The sequence below is a fragment of the Abramis brama genome, assembly GCF_963993115.1.
Source record: "Abramis brama genome assembly, chromosome: 3".
NCBI lineage: Eukaryota > Metazoa > Chordata > Actinopteri > Cypriniformes > Leuciscidae > Abramis > Abramis brama.
In genome coordinates, this window is record NC_139965.1 from 55252756 (window position 1) to 55274393 (window position 21638).

Below are 21638 nucleotides of genomic sequence, written 5' to 3' on the forward strand. Positions count from 1 at the left end.
CCTCATATACATTTTCACTTGTCCTGCGTTTACCTTTAATTAATTTTAATGGTTCTCTTTCATACGGTCACTATTGGGTTGTGGTTTTTCCAATATGTACATTATAGTGGGGGCACAAGTAAAATGGAGACATTCCAAAATTAATGAGGATTATATTAATAAACAGGAAAAGTGCCAAACAATTGCAAAAAACACTGACATGGTATCCATGTCTTAAACATCTTAATTAAATGCATAGTGAAACCAATCTATTGGAAGATGATCAACTCAGGGTGCCTACTTGTATTGACACTTACTATGTGCTGTCCTGTTTTAAAATCTGCTGCTGTGACCCTTTTTTCTCCCACTGTTTTTTTTTTTTTTCTAGCTGGTTCCACAACTTGTAAGAATCCTGAAGAATCTGATCATGTCAGGCTACTCCCCTGAGCATGATGTGTCCGGCATCAGTGACCCTTTCCTGCAGGTAAAGACACATCATCTCCTGTCTATGTTGCTGTGTTTAAAAGTGCCGTAAGTGACATCGGCTGTTCTGGAACTTCTGGCAGAATTACAATTTGACACGCCCCCCTCGTTCTAAAACCCCACCCTGCAAAGACAGTTTAGAGGAAATTGCACACTCCCATGACTTGGCTCTCAACTGCCTGCTTCCCTTTATATGGACTGATCTATGAACATGCAGAATAATTGACTGGAAGAAAGTGCCTGTACGTTTTCTGATTAGCTGAACCCCATTTACAGAACCTAGGGTAGTCACCGAGACATGACAGATGTCATGTAATAGGAATATTTCCTGAGTGCCATTTCATAAAATCTCTTGCAGCTCCTTTAACGTTGCCTTTGATGTGAATTACAGTCTGTAATGTATCTCAAGTCCTTTGTTTGGTCAGATCCACAAAATTGATTTTTAGAGTGGTCCTTTAGTAAGTTTTTACAATTGAGGTGATATCTGTTCTTTATACGCTAAAGCAATGGTTGACCTTGTGTCTCTTGGCATTTTTAAGGTGCGGATATTGAGGCTACTGAGAATTCTGGGGAAGGGTGATGATGATTCTAGTGAAGCTATGAATGACATTCTTGCACAGGTAAGCAGTATGTTTAGATCCACTGTATAACCACATACCTTTTCCTTTCTACCTTCTAAAGATTTCCCATCAAATTATCTTTTAATAGGTTGCAACGAACACAGAGACAAGTAAAAATGTAGGCAATGCTATCCTCTACGAAACGGTTCTTACTATTATGGACATCAAATCAGAGAGTGGACTAAGGGTGAGTGTTGCTCAGAAATCTGAGTGGATTGTCAAAATGTCTTGATATTCAAAGGGTGTCTCAGGGCTCCAGACTAACTTTTCAGAGCAGTGTCACCGGTGCCACTAAGTTCTACAGACGGTGGCACCAGCTCCTGATTCGGCAGGGTCCCCGCGGATCCTTAAAAAGTCTTAAAAGGTCTTAAATTAGATTTGTTAAATTTAAGGCCATAAAAAGTCTTAAAAATTATAATAAAAAAAAAAAAAATGTCTTATTTTTATTTATGAAAGGTCTTAAATTTTAGATGACACTTTGACTTAGACTTATCTAAATGCTTTCGAAATTAAAACTATCTAATTAGCTGCTCTTATTTTTTTTTTTAATTCTATCTTGGTGGATTTGCTTGTTCACGTGACAATTCGCGTCACTTACGGCAGTATATTACCCAGTATATTAGCCTACGTCTGTCTCCTGCACGCGAGAGGAGAGAAGAAAACGAGTAAATGTCAGTTCAGTTGTAAGTTCATTCTTTATGTGCTTAGGAGTGTGCGATATTGTCTATGAACTATGATGATATTGTAATCATTGTTTTAACTATGTACGAGGCACTGCGAGTGCGAGCTGACATCGCGTTTCTCTCATGCTTGCTTTCACTGCGTGATGTGTCAGTTTATAGATGTCCCCAAATGAGTTTTTGTCTTATATTTATATTATATGTTGTTATATTAGAATATCACATGAGCAAGAGTGCCGTTTTCCTGTGCACAATTGCAAATGTGCTATTTATTTTATACAACAGTTAAATTAACAATAAAGTTAACATTGTGAGTTACTTTTTGGACAAAATAGTCAATTTTCACTTTATATTGCCGACGAGAATTTTATAATGAAGCCGTGGTCCAACAGACAGCGATGATATTATTATTATTATTATTATTATTATTATTATTATATTTTTTTTTTTTTTTTTTTTTTTTTACTGAAATCCACGTTTTGAACGAATCATTTTAACGATTCAATGAACAATCACTTGTTTTTCTGAATGAATCAGCCGTTTGAACAAATCGGTTGACTCCAACAACTCGCTTATTAAGACAGTGACTTGCCGCCACCTACTGGTGGTTTCAGTTTCATATTTAAAGTATCCTTTAATTAAAACGTTAAAATTATCAATCATTTCATATTTAAATATTGAATAGCTTTATTTATGCAATTGTAAATGAAGTGTAAATATAGTAATGCCAGTTTTGATGCCGCTTCTGTCTCACCCCTGCACTGCAAGGATGGATTGTAATTTAATGATTTAATTTGACATTGATACTGTGTTATTCTAATATAATTTAATTTGAATGTTAGAATTTGACATAAAAGGTGATGCATACCTCTAAATACGTTTAGAAACAATATCCATATATAGGTGAAAATGCCCCTGGAAATCAATTTAAGGTGGCAAATATTGTCCCTTAATAAAAATTTTAATTTCGGTCACTACTGTGAACTGTGACCACTGCATAGAATATAAAAAATATGAATATCTTCGTGAGTCTTCTGTCAACAACAGGTCTAAACCAGCCAGGGTACCAGTACAAAAACACAATCAGTAAAATATCATTTAATTATTATCAACAAAACTTTGAAAATATCTAGACATATTTTTGTCAATATTGCGCACCCCTAATGTACGGTATTAATTTTGATTTCTTCAGGTCTTAAAAAGGTCTTAAAAAGCCTTAAATTTGACTTTAAAAATTGTGCAGATAGCCTGTTCGGTAGCGTCTGGGTGGGTGGGGGGATTTTTAATCATAAAGGTAAATTATTCATAAAATGACTATTGTTTTGTAGTAACTAATAATATTGCGTTTACTTCTTGGAAATGCATTTTTGACAGTAAAGCAATGTGCTTGAGTTGAGATGCAAAAAAAAAGCTTTTATTAACAACTAATTTTTAGAGAAATATTAAAAAACATTGGGTTATCGCATTCAAAATTACTGGAAAAGTGTGAAGCACTTGACAGTCCTTGAAAAATGCTTGAATATCACCTTCAAAAGGTTGTACAAACCTTTAAATGAATAATATAAAAACATTAGACTATTTCGGCCACAATACCATGTTTACAGTTAGTTACTACATTAAACCCTTGGTGAACAATTGGTGATTTGTGGACTGAAAAGCCTTCTATAACTTGTTTGTTCATGGCACAATGTTTCTCCTGGTCTCCACGTCAACACTATTTGATCTGATATGGTTTATAACAGAGAATTCTGCGCCGAATTCAAGTGCTTCTCACTAAATCTTGCAGTGATGTCATTCAAATGCTTTCTCACTGGATCTCCCAGCGCTGTGTAACGGTGTTGCGTGATCAAGATCGGCCCCAGCTAAGCAATGAATTATTGTTTCTCATAATTTGGCCTTGGCTGCATTATAGAATTTTCTTATTCTAAAGGTGATCTGTTGGTGGAATTTGGCTATGAACATGTTACATTTCTATTATATTCTGCTGAAATGAACGAAATCACTTGAAAAAAAGATTTGTTCATTTTGCTGAACGAGACTCAAAGAGACAGTAAAATGATCTGAACTTCCCATCAGTTCTGCGCTGTCTAATATTGGTCCGAGCTGATAAATTGTCCGTGCTACACATCTCGAACGAGAAGCGCGGTTTCGTTCCGCTTTTTGTTTCGTTTGATGTTTTTCCATATGCAACAGAAATGGCAGCTCTTATCAGTTGGGCAACGTAGTAGTTGCACCAGTGCGGACTCTAACAAAATGTACTCGCACCAGCAAGAAAAGGGGTCACAAAATGCAGTCTGGAGCCCTGGTTTCTGCAGAAAATTATTAAATTCTTTTGTTTATTTTATTACAGGTTTTAGCAATTAACATTCTGGGACGTTTTCTTCTCAACAATGACAAAAACATCAGGTATGTTTTGTTTTGTCTGTGACTTTTGACCAAAGTGTTATATTCCAAAATTGCTGTTCCGTGATGAAGATATTGAGTGATCCATCGTCTGAGTGTTGCATTGATGATCTCATTGTCTCTGACTACAGCTTTATTGTGGACTGAAAAAGCTAATTTCATGTGCTGTCCTCACTAGACTTGATTGTCAAAATGATAGGGCTTTGACATTATTACTCTCCCTGATCAGATATGTGGCATTGACATCTCTACTGAAGACCGTGCAGACTGATCACAATGCTGTGCAGAGACATCGAAGCACTATTGTGGACTGCTTGAAAGACCTTGATGTGTCCATTAAACGGTAAATTATGTGCAGGCTGTATGGATTTTATATCAGTTATGGCTTAAGAGGATGAGTCCTGCTGCTTACACTTGTCCTTCCACAGGCGTGCAATGGAGCTGAGCTTTGCCCTGGTCAACGGCAACAACATCCGGGGCATGATGAAAGAACTTCTGTATTTCTTGGACTCCTGTGACCCTGATTTCAAAGCAGACTGCGCATCAGGGATCTTTCTGGCTGCTGAGAAGTAAGACTGTTTATTGTGAAAACGTAAATCATGTTAAGCACAAATCATTTGAGAGGAAGTGCCATCATTTCCCATATTGAGAGAGTGGATTCGCAGTAGTCGTGTTGCATGTCCTTGTAGCTCTTTTAAAATTCTGAAGACCGTTGTTAGAGGTTTTTTAAATATTATAAAAGCTTAGTCAAGTGGATCCAATCAAATTCAATAACCAAGCCCTTGAAAAGCAAAGAGGTTTTCTTGAGTTGTTCAAGTGACTTGCGGAGTGACTCATGACTGTGTGATGATAAAATGAGTGATCCATCGGCAGAAGTTGACTCTGTTGACACTTTTTATCTGACAGTACTAAAAGGAGTTTAGTTAAGAGTGTTTAAAGGGTTTTACTTATGCTTTTTTGCTTTTAGTGATTTGATTTAATATTTTAGTCTGTGAGCTTTAGTCTACTGGCTTGCAGAAATAACTAACACTTGTTTGTTGCAGGTATGCGCCCTCCAAAAGATGGCACATAGACACCATTATGAGGGTTTTGACAACGGTAAATATCTCTCATTTTTGTACACTATGAATTTACTCGTATTATTAAACTAGATCACATTCATGAATATTTCAGTTTACCACTTGATGTAAATTTAAAGTTGCGACGTAATGGAAATATCGATAGGCCTTTTTTCCTTTATTGTGATGTACACCCAAGCGAAATAGATTATTATAAAAAAGTAAAACTGCAGAATGGGGTCTTGGTTCTATGCATCGTTTGTTGATTGGATTTTAATATGTGGGTAAGTTTGGGGTTTAAGAAGACTAAATGATTGGAGAAGTCTTGAATACATCACCAGAAAGAAGTCTGTCGCAATGACAGTAAGATGACATTTTTACAAAAAATGATGGTAAAAAAATAAACAAACATGAACGGAGGAATCATTCAAATAACATCTATAACACGCATTTAGAAAATATGGTGAATTGTCATTTATTGCCGACTTTAAAGTATGCTGTTGAATAGACAATATATTTTTAACAGTGCTGCTGATGATATTGACTGTAAAGAATAATCCTGTTATCGCTGAATAGCCTTGGTTACTATACTTAATCTTAGCCTTGGTAATGTGTTTTTGACTTGTGTGTGTGTGTGTCGTGTGATACCCTTGTTCCACCAAAATGATTTCGATACTCATGCTGAAGCCAGTGCTTGGCCGGGGAATCTGCAGACCTCTTTCAGAATCAGTTTTACTTGAGAAAAATTGTGACATAACCTGCCCACAAGTAAAGGCACACAATATCTTTGAGGACATTTTAACATCCACTATAATTTAATTCGGTCTAGTTTTGCAGCAGTCTTTCCTGATTGAGTTGCAGTTATTTGTTACAGAAATTATCCTGCCCTCTGGCCTGAAGTTAGCAGTTCCTGGTTCAAAACCAGGGCCATTTGTTCAGGTCCAGAACCACATTTTCTGAGGTGGAAATGTATGAAACAGCTCCCTTTTGGTGGCAAAGTGAATTGATACCCTTGTTGTGTCTGCTTTTATAGGCAGGGAGTTACGTCCGGGATGACTCTGTGCCTAACCTCATTCAGCTCATTACAAATAGTGTAGAGATGCATGCCTACACTGTACAGAGACTCTACAAAGCCCTCCTGGATGACATCTCTCAGGTTAGAATCATCTTAACACTGTTTTCTTCATTTGACTTTTAATTGGTAATTTCAAAGTGAATATAATGACAGAACTATTAAAAAAAAATTATGCAACTTGTGTGCCTAAATTATTCTTAAGTCATACAGTAGCTTTGTATGAACAACAGAGTGAAATGTAAACCATTTTTAAGCTTTAAAGCATCAGGCCCCATTTTGACTTTGAGCCTCATTCACTATGGACCATTTTGTGTTTTTACGCATAGGAGTGATTTTTTTTTTTGCCTAATTCACAACATGTAGTCATTTTCATAAAACATGGCCAAACCATCTTCTTAATATAAGGGCTTTCTGCACAGCCTTTCATCAATCTCAGCAAAAATATGATGCTCTCTAAAGACGCACTCTCGCCTTAGATTACTTGCAGCAATGCCTTGATCTTCAATGCCGTCCTCCAAACTAGTTGAAACACAATAAACACCTTTTATACAGACTTGGTTTACAGAACTCTAATTAGCCAGCTGTACATACGTGGATCTTTGGTGTTACTTCTGTGAAAAAAAGTTTACACAGAATTTAAGTCATGCGGGTTTGGAATGACAATTTTATGATTAAATGACAACAGAATTATGTCTGTGTGAACTAACTCAAACTTTTCTTCCTATAGCAACCTCTAGTACAGGTGGCATCTTGGTGCATAGGAGAATATGGAGACCTTTTGGTCTCAGGCCAGTGTGAGGAAGAGGAACCTATTCAGGTAAATGCCTCCATGGGCACTTCAAACTACACATGCAGTTATTTTAACGGCAGAACAATTGTATCATTCTGATTTCATCTGAAAGGTTTCTGAAGATGAGGTCCTGGATGTTTTAGAAGGTCTCCTCGTTTCTAACTTGTCCACCCCTGTAACGAGAGGTTATTCCCTGACTGCTATCATGAAGCTATCCACCCGTTTCAGCAGTGTGAAGTAAGCATACTTGTTCTCAGACTCAGACTTTTGATACAGGGATATATTTTCTTGAAATGAGTTTGTGTCCCCAAACGGATGAGGCAATGATCTTCCATTTATTTTCATTTTGCCCTGCAGTCGAATCAAAAAAGTGGTGTCAATATATGGCAGCAGCATAGACGTGGAGCTGCAGCAGAGAGCTGTGGAATATAATGCACTTTTCAAAAAATATGATCACATGAGGTAAAAGATCACTGACAGTTCCAGACTCATGTTTGTCTCAATTTCAACAGCCAGTCACTTTTTAAATTTGATGGTTCACCCCTAGCTCTTGTTTCTTGTCCTCACCCTATCTCTTTATCTTTCCCATGAAGACCTGCATTACTAGAGCGAATGCCTATCATGGAGAAAACGGCCTCTAATGGCCCAGCAGAGATTGTGCAGACCAATGGGGAAACAGAATCAACCATACTGGACACAAAACACCTGCCCAGCATCACTCAACCAGCCAGTCAGGTGAGTTTTCTAGAGCAAGGTTTCTCAATCCAACCCAATGCACATTTTAGGCCACTCAATAATCTGACAGCGTACTCTGCCTCTGAATCTGTGTACTTACCTCATGCACAAGCAAAAACAATGTCAAAACGAGTAGATACTGAAAACCCAGTATACATGGCACACAATTTATTGGCTATTTCATTATGCCTTGGGAGATGAGGGGTTGTCAGATTAGACACTTTTTTTTTTGGACAGACTCCAAATTAATGTCTATGTATTTAGAATGCGATGTCATTAAAGTCCCTGTTGGTGTAATGGTCAGGTGTCCCAGTACTTTTGTCCATATAGTTTACCTCATCTACGGGTAATAAGTACATTCTTCATTTTAATTCATTCCTCATGCTGCTGTTTGGCAATTCAAACACAGGGGCAGTTTAGTTCACTGAGTGCTCCAGTAACGATCTGATGAGATGAATCATGTGCTAGATAAGAGAGATATCCAAAATGTGTAGCCTGGTGGAGCCATTAGCAACGGGTTGAGAACCTCTGTACTAGAATAATAAAAAAAATCTCTCCGGTATGTTTGAGCAGATAAAGAGGGATATGTAGCCATTGTGAAATATTTAAGCTAATGGTCCGTTTCCTGTTTTTCAGGCAAATGATTTATTAGATCTACTCGGAGGTAATGATGTGGTACCTGTTATCCAAACAACTGTTCCCACAAAGCCTGCATCAGCTGGAGGAGAACTGCTGGATCTGCTGGGCGACCTTTCTCTGACAGGTACACTTCTGCTGTTCTCTACCAATTTCACATCCTGCCATTCCTGTTTCTCCATGTTTAGAGCACTGACTTTACAGTGTTGTCATTTAGTCCTTAAAGTAGCAGTTCACCCAAAAATAAACATTTCTTATTTATAGGGCTCTATTCTCAGTTTGATGAACTGATATCAATTCTTAATTTTCCAAGCATTGATATTTTAGTCTGTGCTGTTTTCAGTTGATGTGTGAACAAAACTTTTCTAAACTTTATTTGTAGCGCGCCTCCCATCCAATTAAGCACAATAAGCTTTGTTACTTTTTATATAAAACAGATTCTCAGCTTACAAATTCTGTCAATTATAGTACGAAATTCAAACAATAATGTGAACCGATCATCTCTTCCTCTCTACTACTAGTTATAGCATGAAATAAACATGAATGAACATCAGAAGGTGTGTTGAAAGATACAGTGAAACATCGAAATGTATCATGCCTCAATCCGTGTTTCAACTGCAGAAAAACAAACTCCAGAGAGGAGTGTTGTGCTAAATATTTACACTGTATTACATATTCATTTTCTTTAATATTTAATGTATGTTTGAATTAATCTGTCATGAAATATTTTTTGGAGCCACTGTTTAAATGTTTATATTTCAAAAAAGTAATAAAACTATTTTATTATAAACCTATTATTAGAAAAACTGCCTTTTTTTGCTATTTAAATGTGTATACAAATCAGTTGTTCATTTTAACCTTTAATATTATTTTATACCAACTGTCAGGGTTCTCTGTGTAGATTTATTTGAGATTTTACAACAACAACAAAAATAATAATAATTGTACTGTATCTGCCCTAGTAATTTACTCATCCTCAATTTGGTCCAGACCCAAATGACTTTCCTTCACCAGTAATTTTTATTTTTGGGTGAAACTCACCTTTTGTGTTCCTTCTCACTCCTTAGGTGGTCCAACCCCCACCCCTGCTCCCTCTGTACCCATGTCCCAGCCCCCTTTCCTTTTGGATGGTCTCTCTTCGCAGCCCCTTTTCAATGACATTGCAGCGGGTGAGCTTACATTCAATTTCATCATAATTATTAATGCAAAATAGGGCAATGCAATTATCATATCCGTTTCTCTCTTGCAGGCATTCCGCCAATGACGGCGTACAACAAAAATGGTCTGAAAATTGAGTTCACATTCGAGAGGGCCAACCCCAATCCCAATATTGCAGTTATCACCATCCACGCCACCAACTCCACCGAGGCTGACATGACAGACTTTGTGTTCCAGGCTGCAGTACCAAAGGTTTGTTCGTTTTTTCCCCTCTAGTTGTACTGTTTATAGAGAACCCTAGTTGGGTAACCCAGATAATTATTCAAAATCCTAAAAATAGTGAACATGCTATGCAACACAGGCAAACACTAACAGCTTCCGCATCAGATAGCGCACACTAGGGTTGTGCCGATAGACGATAGTATCGTGTATCGACGATAGACAGAGATATCGCCGATGGCAGATGCCTTTGACGATATCAATACGATAATTGGCTCGTTTTTCCATTAATGTATTAAATCATTATTATTATTATGAAGCTAGTATAGTTATTAAATTAATTTGGAACTACAATTATATTTGCCTTGCCTAAATTCATAACGACATCACCACATAACCACACTTGCGCCATATCACGCGCGTATGAGGACTCCTCAAAGAAAATGTTTTTAAAACAGACAAAACAAAAACTACATCCCAAAACGAAATTTCATTGCAAGGTGATCCATTCACAAATTGTCAAGAGTGCTTTAACAGACGCATAATTTTTATACAGAGCCTAGATGAAGACGCGGCATCGTTGTTCGTCAGTATTTTGTTTCCATAGCACATTAACAAAATATTTAATGACACGAATAACACTAAAAACAATACAATTACAAAATATTAATTATAATAATAATATCAATAAAATGATATAGGCCGCCTAGGCCTAATAAAAGTCTTTAGTTCACGAAGCATCTGTGAAACTCTGCCATCTGTGAAAATCACAAGCAACTTCAAACTTGTTTAACAAGAAATATTCTTCTAATTTTTTCGCTGTCAATAATGTAAGTCCACAAGAGAAATATTCAGCCAGTAATTAAGATAGTTGCTGTAGCCTACCGTTATCCACCGTCGACTCTGAGAGAACGTGCTGTTAATGCAGCGAAAGCTCAGTCCGTTTCTGCTTTCGTTTTCAGGGATTGAGCGCGTTTACATGCACGTTATTAACTCGATTATGCTGAATAAACTGACAATGCATGTGGTCATGTAAATGGATTAACCCGTTTTCCTTTATCAGAGTCAAGTCATAAGTTTAAGTCGGCGTATAACCGATCGACTTTTAGATTTTTGCCTCTGATTTCTCCTGGCATTTAAAACACCTGCGTTATTGAAGTGCGGTGCGCATGTGAAGTGCATCCAGACAGAGAGAGCACTGGTAGGAGGACATATATCGCAGACTCCGACTCTTTCTTGAATCAAGAAATTAAAACGTGTTCACATCTCGTCAAACAGTCAAAATGCTGCAGATCTGTAACGGCATGAGAGGATAATGTGTGTCCGTAAATTTCCCGCTGACATGTTGAAATACTCCGAGTCAGATACAAGAATGATTAGGATCTTTTTTTTACCTCACTATACCAGGAAATAACCTGATTTAGCCTATTAATAAACACTCCACCTTTGCTAGCAAAATAGAAAAAAGATTCTCATTTAAAACGAAGTAATAAAACAAGCAAATTGATGAGTAAATAAGCAAGTTAATAATCAAATAAGTAAGCCCCGCCCCCTCACGATAATATCGTGTATCGCCGATCTCACAGGCTGACGATAGGACGATATGAAAATGGAGCATATCGCGCAACCCTAGCGCACACAAGTATGGATAAATCAGCTTTGATGCAACAGCATATCTTTGTTCTGTGAAACATGGCAAAAAACAATGTTACTCACGGATAGAGCAGAAACAAAGAAACCTCGTCGTCTGTTTTCAGGCCATCCTGCATCTCTCTTGTCTGATTGTAACCCTTCCAGTTATAGTCCTCTGACCTTTTCTTCTTTGGTAATGTTTTAGCCATCTCTTTCTACAAATGTCCCACTCACTCACACACTCTCTTTCCCCATTATGAGTACGCACGCCCTCTACTGTCGATCCACTTCGGGGGGGGTTTCTCCTATTTATACAGCTAGCACACAAAACAAAGATCTAGCAAATATTCACAAAATACTTTTACGTAACTTTCCTGGGGTTAAAAGCAGGGCTTAGAATGACACCGGGTTAAGCGCAGTGTGAAAAGCCCTGTTGGGATTGTATGGGTTATTGTTATATGTATGATTATACGTATGGCCGTCCCAAGCATGGGGACGGAAAAAAGTCTGACCAAAGCAAAAAAAGTCTTAAATTTGATTTTAAAACTCTGCATATGCCCTGCAGTCAGGTTAATGCTTGAAAGTGATGCATTCAGTCAGAATATAAAATTACTTTTAATATTGGAATATAGTTGTGCAAGCATATGTTGGTAATTTTTGCTTCAGCCAAATACTTAAACGTTTGTTTGTATTTTTAGACATTCCAGCTGCAGCTTCTGTCCCCCAGCAGTAATGTAGTTCCTGCAGTCAACCAGGGAAGCGTCACGCAGGTCATCAGGGTTCTCAACCCACAAAAGGTAAATCATTGCTGTGAGCCCAGGCCACGCTTTGCTTCCTATTGCAGTAGACCTTCAGAGATCAGTCATTTGTCCTGAAACAGCTTCAGAAGTCTGATCAGTGTTGAGTGTTGAGTAAATAATTGTACCCTGAAGTTGAAAGTTTGCTTTAAAAAGCCTTTAAAAAGCCTGTGGCAGCCATTATTTATCTTGGCCTAAGAATAGGAGGAAATGTCACATCTCAGTGACTTTTATGGTTTAAGGTGGCGTCTCACTAGCTGATTCAAGTCAGGTCAAGGGTGTCACACCTACCAATTGTTTTTCTGAAATCTCACCCTTGATTAGTCATTTTTCTCAGATTCCCTGTCATGAATTGGCCATATAATGGCGCTTTTCCACTGCATGGTACGGCTCGGTACGGTTCGACTCGGCGCGGAACGGTTCGGCTCGCTTCGCTTTTCCACTGCGTGGTACGACTCGACTCGGTACGGCACGGTTCGGTTCGCTTTAGCTTGGTTGCTTTTCCACTGCAGTTAGTACCGCTTCAAAGTGGGTGGGACTGATCGTTATAGTTGCCGTCTCTACTGCCATGACATCATCATATTAAATGCGAATTTTTCATTCCGTGTTTCCCCATCCACTCCTCGGCAACCAACGAGAGGAACGTCTGCACCTCGTCCACTGACCACGATTCAGCCATTTCTTTTTTTGAAGTTTATACGTTTTTATGTTTTCACGTCACATTTTAGTATCGGTACGGTACGCTTGGAACCTCAACAGAGGTGGTACCATTTAAAGCGAGCCGTACCGTACCGTACCATGCAGTGGAAATGCGCCAAAAGTGAGCCGTACCGAGCCGAGCCGTACTGTACAATGCAGTGGAAAAGCGCCAAAGCATGCCGTACCGAACTGAGCCGTACCGTACCATGCAATGGAAAAGCGCCATAAGATTACGAGTTCTGTGCAAACAATCAAAATTGAATTCAAATTCATGGAGTGACTTTACCCTGTGAATATGTAATTGTTCCTTCTAGGCTGTGTCATAAGTCTAGGAGCACCCTAGAAAAACACTGCAACACAACCACCACAACAGCACATGTGGTTTTGCATTTACAGAGAAAGTTTCGATCAATGTTAACGGCCTCCCTCTGTCCAGCAACAATGTAAATGAAGGTTAATAATGAAAAATCAGCCAGTGAGACGTTGGTTTGAAATCAAATGTGTGAGAACAATCTGATCAGGCTAGTTGTGCTGAAGTGAAGGATACACCGCTCTACAGTAATTTGAAAGTGATTGCAGTACCAGTTTTGGCCACAATCTTACATACAGTTCCTTTAATTGTTTTTATTTAGTAATAAACCATTTTTATTATTATCAGGCTATTATTATATAGTCATATGTAATACAAACAAGCACAGCAAACCTGAAGGTCTCAATTTTTATCAGAAAAATAAATTAGATCCCAGCCCGTATCTCTGTGACTGATATTTACATGTTATAGAATTGCACTCATCTGCTTCCGCATGTGCCTGACTTCCTCTTTTGTTTTAGCAACAGTTGCGAATGCGGATCAAGCTGACATACACTCACAAAGGCTCTCCTGTACAAGACCTGGCCGAGGTCAACAATTTCCCCCCTCAGTCCTGGCAGTGATTTGCTACCCTTCTCAATCTTAAAGACCCCCCCCCCCCAGCAAGGGAACTATGGGAAAGATGTCCCCTCCCCATTCCCAAATGATCCCCCGTGACATCACCACAGATCGCTGCCCTGGGGTTGCATGGGAAGCAGTGGAATCTTCCTGACACAGTCAAGAGTTGATGGTATGAAGACTAATGATGATGACGATTACAGCGACAATGATGAAGAAAAATCACAAATATCTGAATGCATATCTTTTCATTTGTTTTTTTGCCCGCCTGTCCTTTCTCTCTGCTTCGGGATTAGTGCAAAATGTCCATTCTCACACTTGCACTTAACGTTGTGCACACTCACTTATCCTCTCACTGTAGTGCACTCGTCCCACACTCCGGCTCACCCTGCCGCCCAGGGCCCGTACACTGGGAAAAAAAACGTCACTCGTGGCCACTATACAAAGGAGCTGCTTGTTTGATTTGTCTGTTTTGTTTGAATTTTCCATGTTTTTAATCTTGTTAATGGGTTTGGTTTATTTTAAGGAGAAAAAAAAAACATACTGAATAAATTGCAGAGTCTGAACATTTGCACCTTAAGCATTTCAGAATCAAGAGGAAAATGGGTTGTGATGGCGCCTTAAATTATCGTTCATTGTACATGGCATTTCTTAATTTTCATGTAAGGTTGATCTAATGTCCTATAATAAAGTATACCAGATGAATGCTCTGGAAACAACGTTCACACTAACAGATCTGTCCAGAAGTGCTTAACCTCCATCACGTGAATCATCACTCGAGTCGTGAGTTATTCTTTTTAAGCAGGACAGCTTTTTGTCTTTGACAATGAAACTGGAGCGTTTCCATTCGAGGTAAACTGGAGTTGTGTTTAGTGGATGAGAAGATGGGAGTTTGACTGTCTGTATGCATTACATCACCCAGTAGTTATGCATCATCAAAGCTGGACTCATTTCCCCCAAAACCCTTAATTTGGCATATAGTTAGTTTGTTTGCCTCTACTCATCACAGATGGTGTGTTCTTGAATCGTTTTTGTTTTTTAATATATTGAAATGCATTTATATAGATTGAAAATAGCCTACACTAAAGAAGTTTGATTTTAGCACAATCCTTAAAGATTGGATCCTATTAAAAATGTAGTTGGACAGCGTGATCTTAAAATTCGATTTGATTTTTTTTCTTCAGTAAATTAACACAAATAGAGGCCCTGCGACGTATAAGAAAGTTATGGTCAGCATAGATGCTGTAAATATAGACTATGAATATAAGGCCTTCCTGAATGTAGTTATATGCACTGAATGGACTTTTTGTTTGTTTTCTTTTGTTGTCTTGACTTTCTGCAGTGATTTGAAGTTCAGAATTATTGCCTGATTTGAAGCAATGTGCCTTTGTCATAAACGGTTAAAAGAAAACCCTCAGACGTCTGCGAGATGAGCGGTTGTCGTTACAGGAAGAGCAAGAACGTGATGTTTGAAGAGTAGAGGACTTTTTTTGTTTTGCTGTCATTTCATTCGAGTTCTCATTCAGAGGGCGTCTTAACTCAAATATCAAGTGCGTACTGTCAGCGTGTGTTAGTTCGTGTGCAGGCTGTCTCTTCTCGCAGCTTCCAAAGGCAGTTCGCAACATTAACCTGAATATACCTCACATTGTCTTCTTTTTTTTGTTGTCTTTGTCAACTTGAAAGAGTACTTACCGCTTCAAGTCATTGAAACGCTTGGTGGAAACCCTTAGCGTCTGCACCCTCACGTCATCTCTCGCTGCTCTTCAATTTTTTTTTTTTTTATCTTCATCACTTTGCGTAATTACATTCGCCAAGTCTGGTGACCAAATCAAGGTGTTCTTTTGGGCTGGGGAAATATATTTTTAGCAATGTTATGTATATGGAGAAAAACGACTTGATTCTATTAGCTGCTTTGTCTGTCTTTTGTTGCGACTCTTTCGATTTTCCTGGCTTTTTCTGTACATACAGTACTGAGGGCTTTTAAGATGCATCGGCTTGTTCTTTTCATCCCTTTTTAAGATCCCATTTTCTGAGACTTCCTTTCAGTACTGCACAGTGTATAATGTTTGAAGCTCTCCTTCAGAAAATAGTCTAATTTAACAACTTACCTGTTTGATTGATTGATTGTTTATTGGAAAGAAAATGTACTATGTGCTGCCTGTATATTGTATATAATTGTAAAACGCATAAAAAAAGATCAAATCAAATAAAAATCCCATTTGAAGACCTATGACGTTCAAGTTAGGGGGGTGTAATGTGCACACGATCTGGAGACGGTAGATGTGTATCGCAGTCATGTACTACTGAAAGAATGAAATGCTGCATATAGACACGGATGTAATTTCTCCTCTCGATATGGTGGCCTGGAGATGATTTCTTTCTCATGTTCTTCCCAGTTATTCAGATATAATAATGTGATTTAAAGGGGTAGTTCACCTCAAAAAATAAAAATTGTCATTATTTGCTCACCCTCATGTTGTTCCAAACCTGTATGACTGACTGACTTGTGTGGTACGTGAGATGTTTTGAAGATTGAGTCCAAAACCAGATTGAACCCTATTGATTTTCATTGTATGGAGGTGTTTTTCAACTTTCTTTTCCACAGTAGAAAGTCATACAGGTTTTGAATAACGTGAACTACCTTCAGACCTCTTTATAGTAACATTGATACAGTGAGGAAAATAAGTATTTGAACACCCTGCTATTTTGCAAGTTCTCCCACTTAGAAATCATGGAGGGGTCTGAAATTGTCATCGTAGGTGGTCATTGGCAAACTTAAGACGGGCCTTGACATGTGCTGGTTTAAGCAGGGGAACCTTCCGTGCCATGCATGATTTCAAACCATGACGTCTTAGTGTATTACCAACAGTAACCTTGGAAACGGTGGTTCCAGCTCTTTTCAGGTCATTGACCAGCTCCTCCCGTGTAGTTCTGGGCTGATTTCTCACCTTTCTTAGGATCATTGAGACCCCACGAGGTGAGATCTTGCATGGAGCCCCAGTCCGAGGGAGATTGACAGTCATGTTTAGCTTCTTCCATTTTCTAATGATTGCTTCAACAGTGGACCTTTTTTCACCAAGCTGCTTGGCAATTTCCCCGTAGCCCTTTCCAGCCTTGTGGAGGTGTACAATTTTGTCTCTAGTGTCTTTGGACAGCTCTTTGGTCTTGGCCATGTTAGTAGTTGGATTCTTACTGATTGTATGGGGTGGACAGGTGTCTTTATGCAGCTAATGACCTCAAACAGGTGCATCTAATTTAGGATAATAAATGGAGTGGAGGTGGACATTTTAAAGGCAGACTAACAGGTCTTTGAGGGTCAGAATTCTAGCTGATAGACAGGTGTTCAAATACTTATTTGCAGCTGTATCATACAAATAAATAGGTAAAAAATCATATATTGTGATTTCTGGATTTTTTTTTTTTAGATTATGTCTCTCACAGTGGACATGCACCTACGATGACAATTTCAGACCCCTCCATGATTTCCAAGTGGGAGAACTTGCAAAATAGCAGGGTGTTCAAATACTTATTTTCCTCACTGTATGTGGAGGTAAGCTTAAATCCAAAGTTTATAGTTAAAGACTTCCCAGAAACCACATTACCGGTATTTCCATGGGTTTTAGACTTGCACATCTGACCAATACTCCCAAACAATCTTTTTGAAGCACATGGAGTTGAGGCACGGCTTCAGATAAAATGCCCTGGTGTGAAATCATGGCCAAATCCCTGAGTGTTTCGATGACTCTTGAGTGAACTTAATGCGGGGGTGGTACATTAAACGGCGGCCTGCAGTCGTGAGGTGCATAACAATAGTAAATAGCTATGAAATTGCACTGCGCAAGAAGTTTCAAAATACAACTTTTTCCCAGTCATGCTGCTTCTTACACTACTTTGTCAGGCAAAGGTGATTGTGTGTTGAAGAGGGTGAAATATCCATCTTTAAACTTGCCAAGTCTCTCGGCAAGTTTCCCAACACCAAACAATGATTTTTTTTTTCAGCCGCATGTGAAAAAAACATGTAAATATTGTCATTTCTACTCTTTATGTAAACTTCCTGAGGTAATGCAAGCTAAGTTTCAATTCTTAAGTCACCACTATTCACTATATCTTGCGATACATGCACAGACCTTTGTAGATTTGGAAATATGCTGTTGATTCTCCATTAATCTTCATTGAGAAGCAGATTTTCTGTGTGCTGGAAGTGGTCAGGGGGAATTGAGCATCATTTGTTTGGGTGTAACCGTTTGACCAGGTGGACACTGTATCACATGCTTGGACGATTGCCTTCTCCATCAGAATCCCTTTGTAATCTGTAAAGGTATCGGTTGTTTTTGAAGTGTATCTATACATGCCCTTCTCAGATATTTTACACTTGCTATTCAACCACATCTGACCTTGTGCGGGATGGCTGGATGACCCCAATGAGTCTGACATGCTGAACTGAATCACAGTCCCATGTCCTCGAGGAATGAGTGTTGGGACTGAAAAGAATTTGTGATGGATGAAAATGACATGGGATATTTTAGACTTATGCTGTGTATTAATGTCTTTGGGTTGGAGAAATGATCAAATGAAATAATAAAACAGTCAAACTTGATGTCTGTTGTTGTGCTTTGGAAATAAATGTTTTTCTTCAGTTGTAACTGAACAGAATCTGGGAAGCACCGTTCTGGATGATCTAGTTTGAGCTTGGAAACGGGATCTGCTGTCACCCTCTTGTGTTCAACTTTAAAACTGCAATAGCTCATGTCATGGAAGCCGAGGCAAAACAATTATTCCTGATGTCCTGTCAAACGGAGACTGAGTTATACAATAACCTTTCATATTCTATTGTTTCATCTTATTTTAAAAAATAAATAAATTAAAAAGCAACGTATTATTTTCCATTCAGAGTGCCTGAGGAAAAATGCGTTGTCCTCATTAAGTAGCTGCAGTCAGTTGAGATGTTGTCAGTGTCATGATTCTAACGTTAATTTCGTAATAAAAAGTCTCTCGCCTCAGAATTACGAACTTTCCTGTCCTGTCAGCCGTAGCGCGCGCATTCTTCAATTCCGCGCGCAAATGCGGCGGCGCGCGCTGTACGTCACTTCATTATAAATAAAGCGCAAAAGAAACTACGAGGATGCAATGTTGTAGTTAGGCCTGCCGCCTACGTAGTTAGTTAATTAATCATTAAATTACCGAAAAGTACCAATAAATTGCGTAGCCGGTACTGCGCGTGTCAGCTGGGAAGGATTTGCTAGCTATGATGTTCATTATGTTCATCAAGATCAATGTCCATATGATTTATTACAGTTCATTTTATTGTGCATTTACCATGCAGCTGTTGTTCCCGTAATCCCAAAATGCCACTTTATTTTTATTTTGTGTTATTTTTTAAATGACTGTGGTGGCTCATACCAACTTACTAAATTTAACAAAAATAGTTTGGAATTTTATTTAAAAGCCTTACCTTATATTGTTTATTCATCAGTAATAGCGTATTCTTACAATGTGTATGTTAAGTAAAGGTAGACGGTACATAAAATTGGATCAACCAGTTGAGCACTACTGATTTAACCTATTCAATTCTCTCATAGGCCTACCTCAAACAAAACATAAAGGTTAATACAAATTACCCTTGACACTTCATGGATTAGAAGCCTTATCTGCAGGGATGAGATCAGAAAACGTTTTATCATAATTATTAAATATTTAGGCTATAATTTTAATATAGTTATGTGATCACATGTCTGTCTCCATCTGTACTCAAGTCAGGGGCGTAATTTGTGGGGGGGTTGGGGGGGAGATAACCCCCCCAATATTTAAATCTATGCATTACAAACCCCCAATATTTATACCATGATCACATGAAAAGGAGGCATCAGGAGGCATACCCTAACTTCAACCCCCCCAATGTTCAAACCAAATCTACGCCCTTGACTCAAGTTACAGAAACATTTCATTAACAACTAAGTTTGTCCTCCAATGTCCAACATACGGACAACAGAATTACAGCTTGACTGGAAATTATGCACAATAAAAATGTTCTGCTCACATTTACCTTAATTTTGCATTCTTTCTTTCACTCATTACATGTCGCATGTGTCGTTTCAGGCTCTTTGGGTACCAGGTCCAGCTGTTCCAAACCTGTATGAATTTCTTTTTGAGAATATTTTGAAGAAAATTGGTACAGTTGATGGGCCCAATTTACTTGATTATGGAAATACTATGGAAGTCAATGGGGACCAGCAACTGTTTGGTTACCAAAATCCTTCAAAATACAGGTTTTGCATAACTCGAGGGTGAGTAAATGATGACAGACTGTACATTTTTGGGTGAACTATACCTTTAAAGTGCTAACAGTTGAAGAAACACCCATAAATTCCTCAACTCATGTTTTATGTCATTTATTATCAAACTCCTGGTAAGCGTCAATTCTCATTTCTTCCTGGTCTTCCTCATGTGACCCCAACTTAGTTTTTACCATCACAGACTTAACGTAAAAATGTATCTCAATATGACTGTGATTTATAGCGTGCTACATGTTGAGTTTAAAGTTTAACCAAAACGCATTTCACAAGAAGAGCTAATCATTCCAGCATGGGTAGCAGAGTTCAGTTCAGTGATTCTCGATAAGAGAGTATGACTCCAAATCTCAGATTTACACACCTGATAATCTTTTAACAATACAAACTGATGAAGGAAGTGTAATTTTAATATTTATCAGAAACTCTTACAATAGGAACTAAATAGATATTGATTATGGTCTACAATCATCGTTTTTTGTTTGTTTTTCATCTTCTGGCTTATCTGCGTATTCAGTTCAACCTGTGCTGAATTCTGAATAAAATGCGACTGATAAGAAACTGTGGCTAATCGACCCCTTTAATACGATCCATTTAAAATAACCAGTTTTAGCTTACAGGCCCACTGTGCCTTGAAACACACAGCATTATTTAATATGTTGACGTAATTTCCACTGAAACAGGAAGACAGGGCAGGACATATTGAACAGCTCCTCCCCTTTTTTTAATAGCCAATAGCGTTTAGTTTAGATCACAGCTCGGCCAGAGCCGTTAAGTTCGTTTAAGTCGCAGTTTCCTCCTAATCTCTTCAATATTGCTTTAAAATATACCATTCAGTGCAGAATTCAAATGGGTCTGATACATTTTCTGGTAAGCGTAGACTCACGCATATTTATTTATTTATTTATTAACATATCTTTATTGCGAGGATTAACCCCTTGAGATGAAACATCTCGTTTTCGAGGGGGTCCTCCAGTACATCAAAGCAAAAAAGAACAACACACACACACCAGCTCACAATGCTCAACCCCACCCCACCCAACACGAACCCCACAAGTGACATGACAGAAAAACAACCACATGACTAGCATTGCACAAGGTCAAGGACTAAGAGGAACACAAATAACAATAATAAAAAAAAAAAAAATGAGGACATAAAAATGAGAAATAGTAAACACATGACCAATGAAGTCCAAGGTCAAACAAACAAAACTAGAAACAAAGACAAATGTTCCTAAGATGTTCCCCGAGACCCCTTCGAAACGCTGTAAGTGAAGTTAAAGAACGGATAGAAAATGGAAGATTATTCCAATCATATGGAGCCTTAAAACAAAATGCGTATTTCCCTACCTGTCTTTTAACTCTAGGAACAACAAAAAAGATCTGATCATTGTGTCGCAGGCTGTATAGCGAATTATAAAGCACTAAGTGTTGCTTGAGATAAACTGGATAATTAAAG

General features: G+C 38.3%; 2 protein-coding genes across 4 annotated transcripts in view; both read left to right on the forward strand.

Moving 5' to 3' along the window:
- ap1g1 (adaptor related protein complex 1 subunit gamma 1) overlaps positions 1–18489 on the forward strand; it is a 33913-nt gene extending 15424 nt beyond the window's left edge. For 2 of the 3 annotated variants that reach the window (XM_084107600.1, XM_084107601.1), the window contains exons 7-23: positions 368–463; positions 1002–1082; positions 1171–1269; positions 4113–4168; positions 4395–4508; positions 4594–4734; positions 5209–5263; positions 6257–6379; positions 7026–7115; positions 7201–7325; positions 7446–7550; positions 7682–7823; positions 8460–8586; positions 9527–9628; positions 9709–9869; positions 12167–12265; positions 13796–18489. In XM_084107600.1, the coding sequence (XP_083963726.1) occupies positions 368–463; positions 1002–1082; positions 1171–1269; positions 4113–4168; positions 4395–4508; positions 4594–4734; positions 5209–5263; positions 6257–6379; positions 7026–7115; positions 7201–7325; positions 7446–7550; positions 7682–7823; positions 8460–8586; positions 9527–9628; positions 9709–9869; positions 12167–12265; positions 13796–13897 (1818 nt within the window). In that variant the 3' untranslated portion in view covers positions 13898–18489. The remainder of the gene's footprint in view (positions 1–367; positions 464–1001; positions 1083–1170; positions 1270–4112; positions 4169–4394; positions 4509–4593; positions 4735–5208; positions 5264–6256; positions 6380–7025; positions 7116–7200; positions 7326–7445; positions 7551–7681; positions 7824–8459; positions 8587–9526; positions 9629–9708; positions 9870–12166; positions 12266–13795) is intronic. The other variant, XM_084107602.1, reaches the window with a different exon arrangement.
- Positions 18490–20051: 1562 nt separating this feature from the next.
- Positions 20052–21638, forward strand: part of phlpp2 (PH domain and leucine rich repeat protein phosphatase 2) — a 74385-nt gene continuing 72798 nt past the window's right edge. Inside the window, exon 1 of the mRNA XM_084109199.1 lies at positions 20052–20176. The gene's annotated coding sequence lies outside the window, so the exon portion shown is untranslated. The remainder of the gene's footprint in view (positions 20177–21638) is intronic.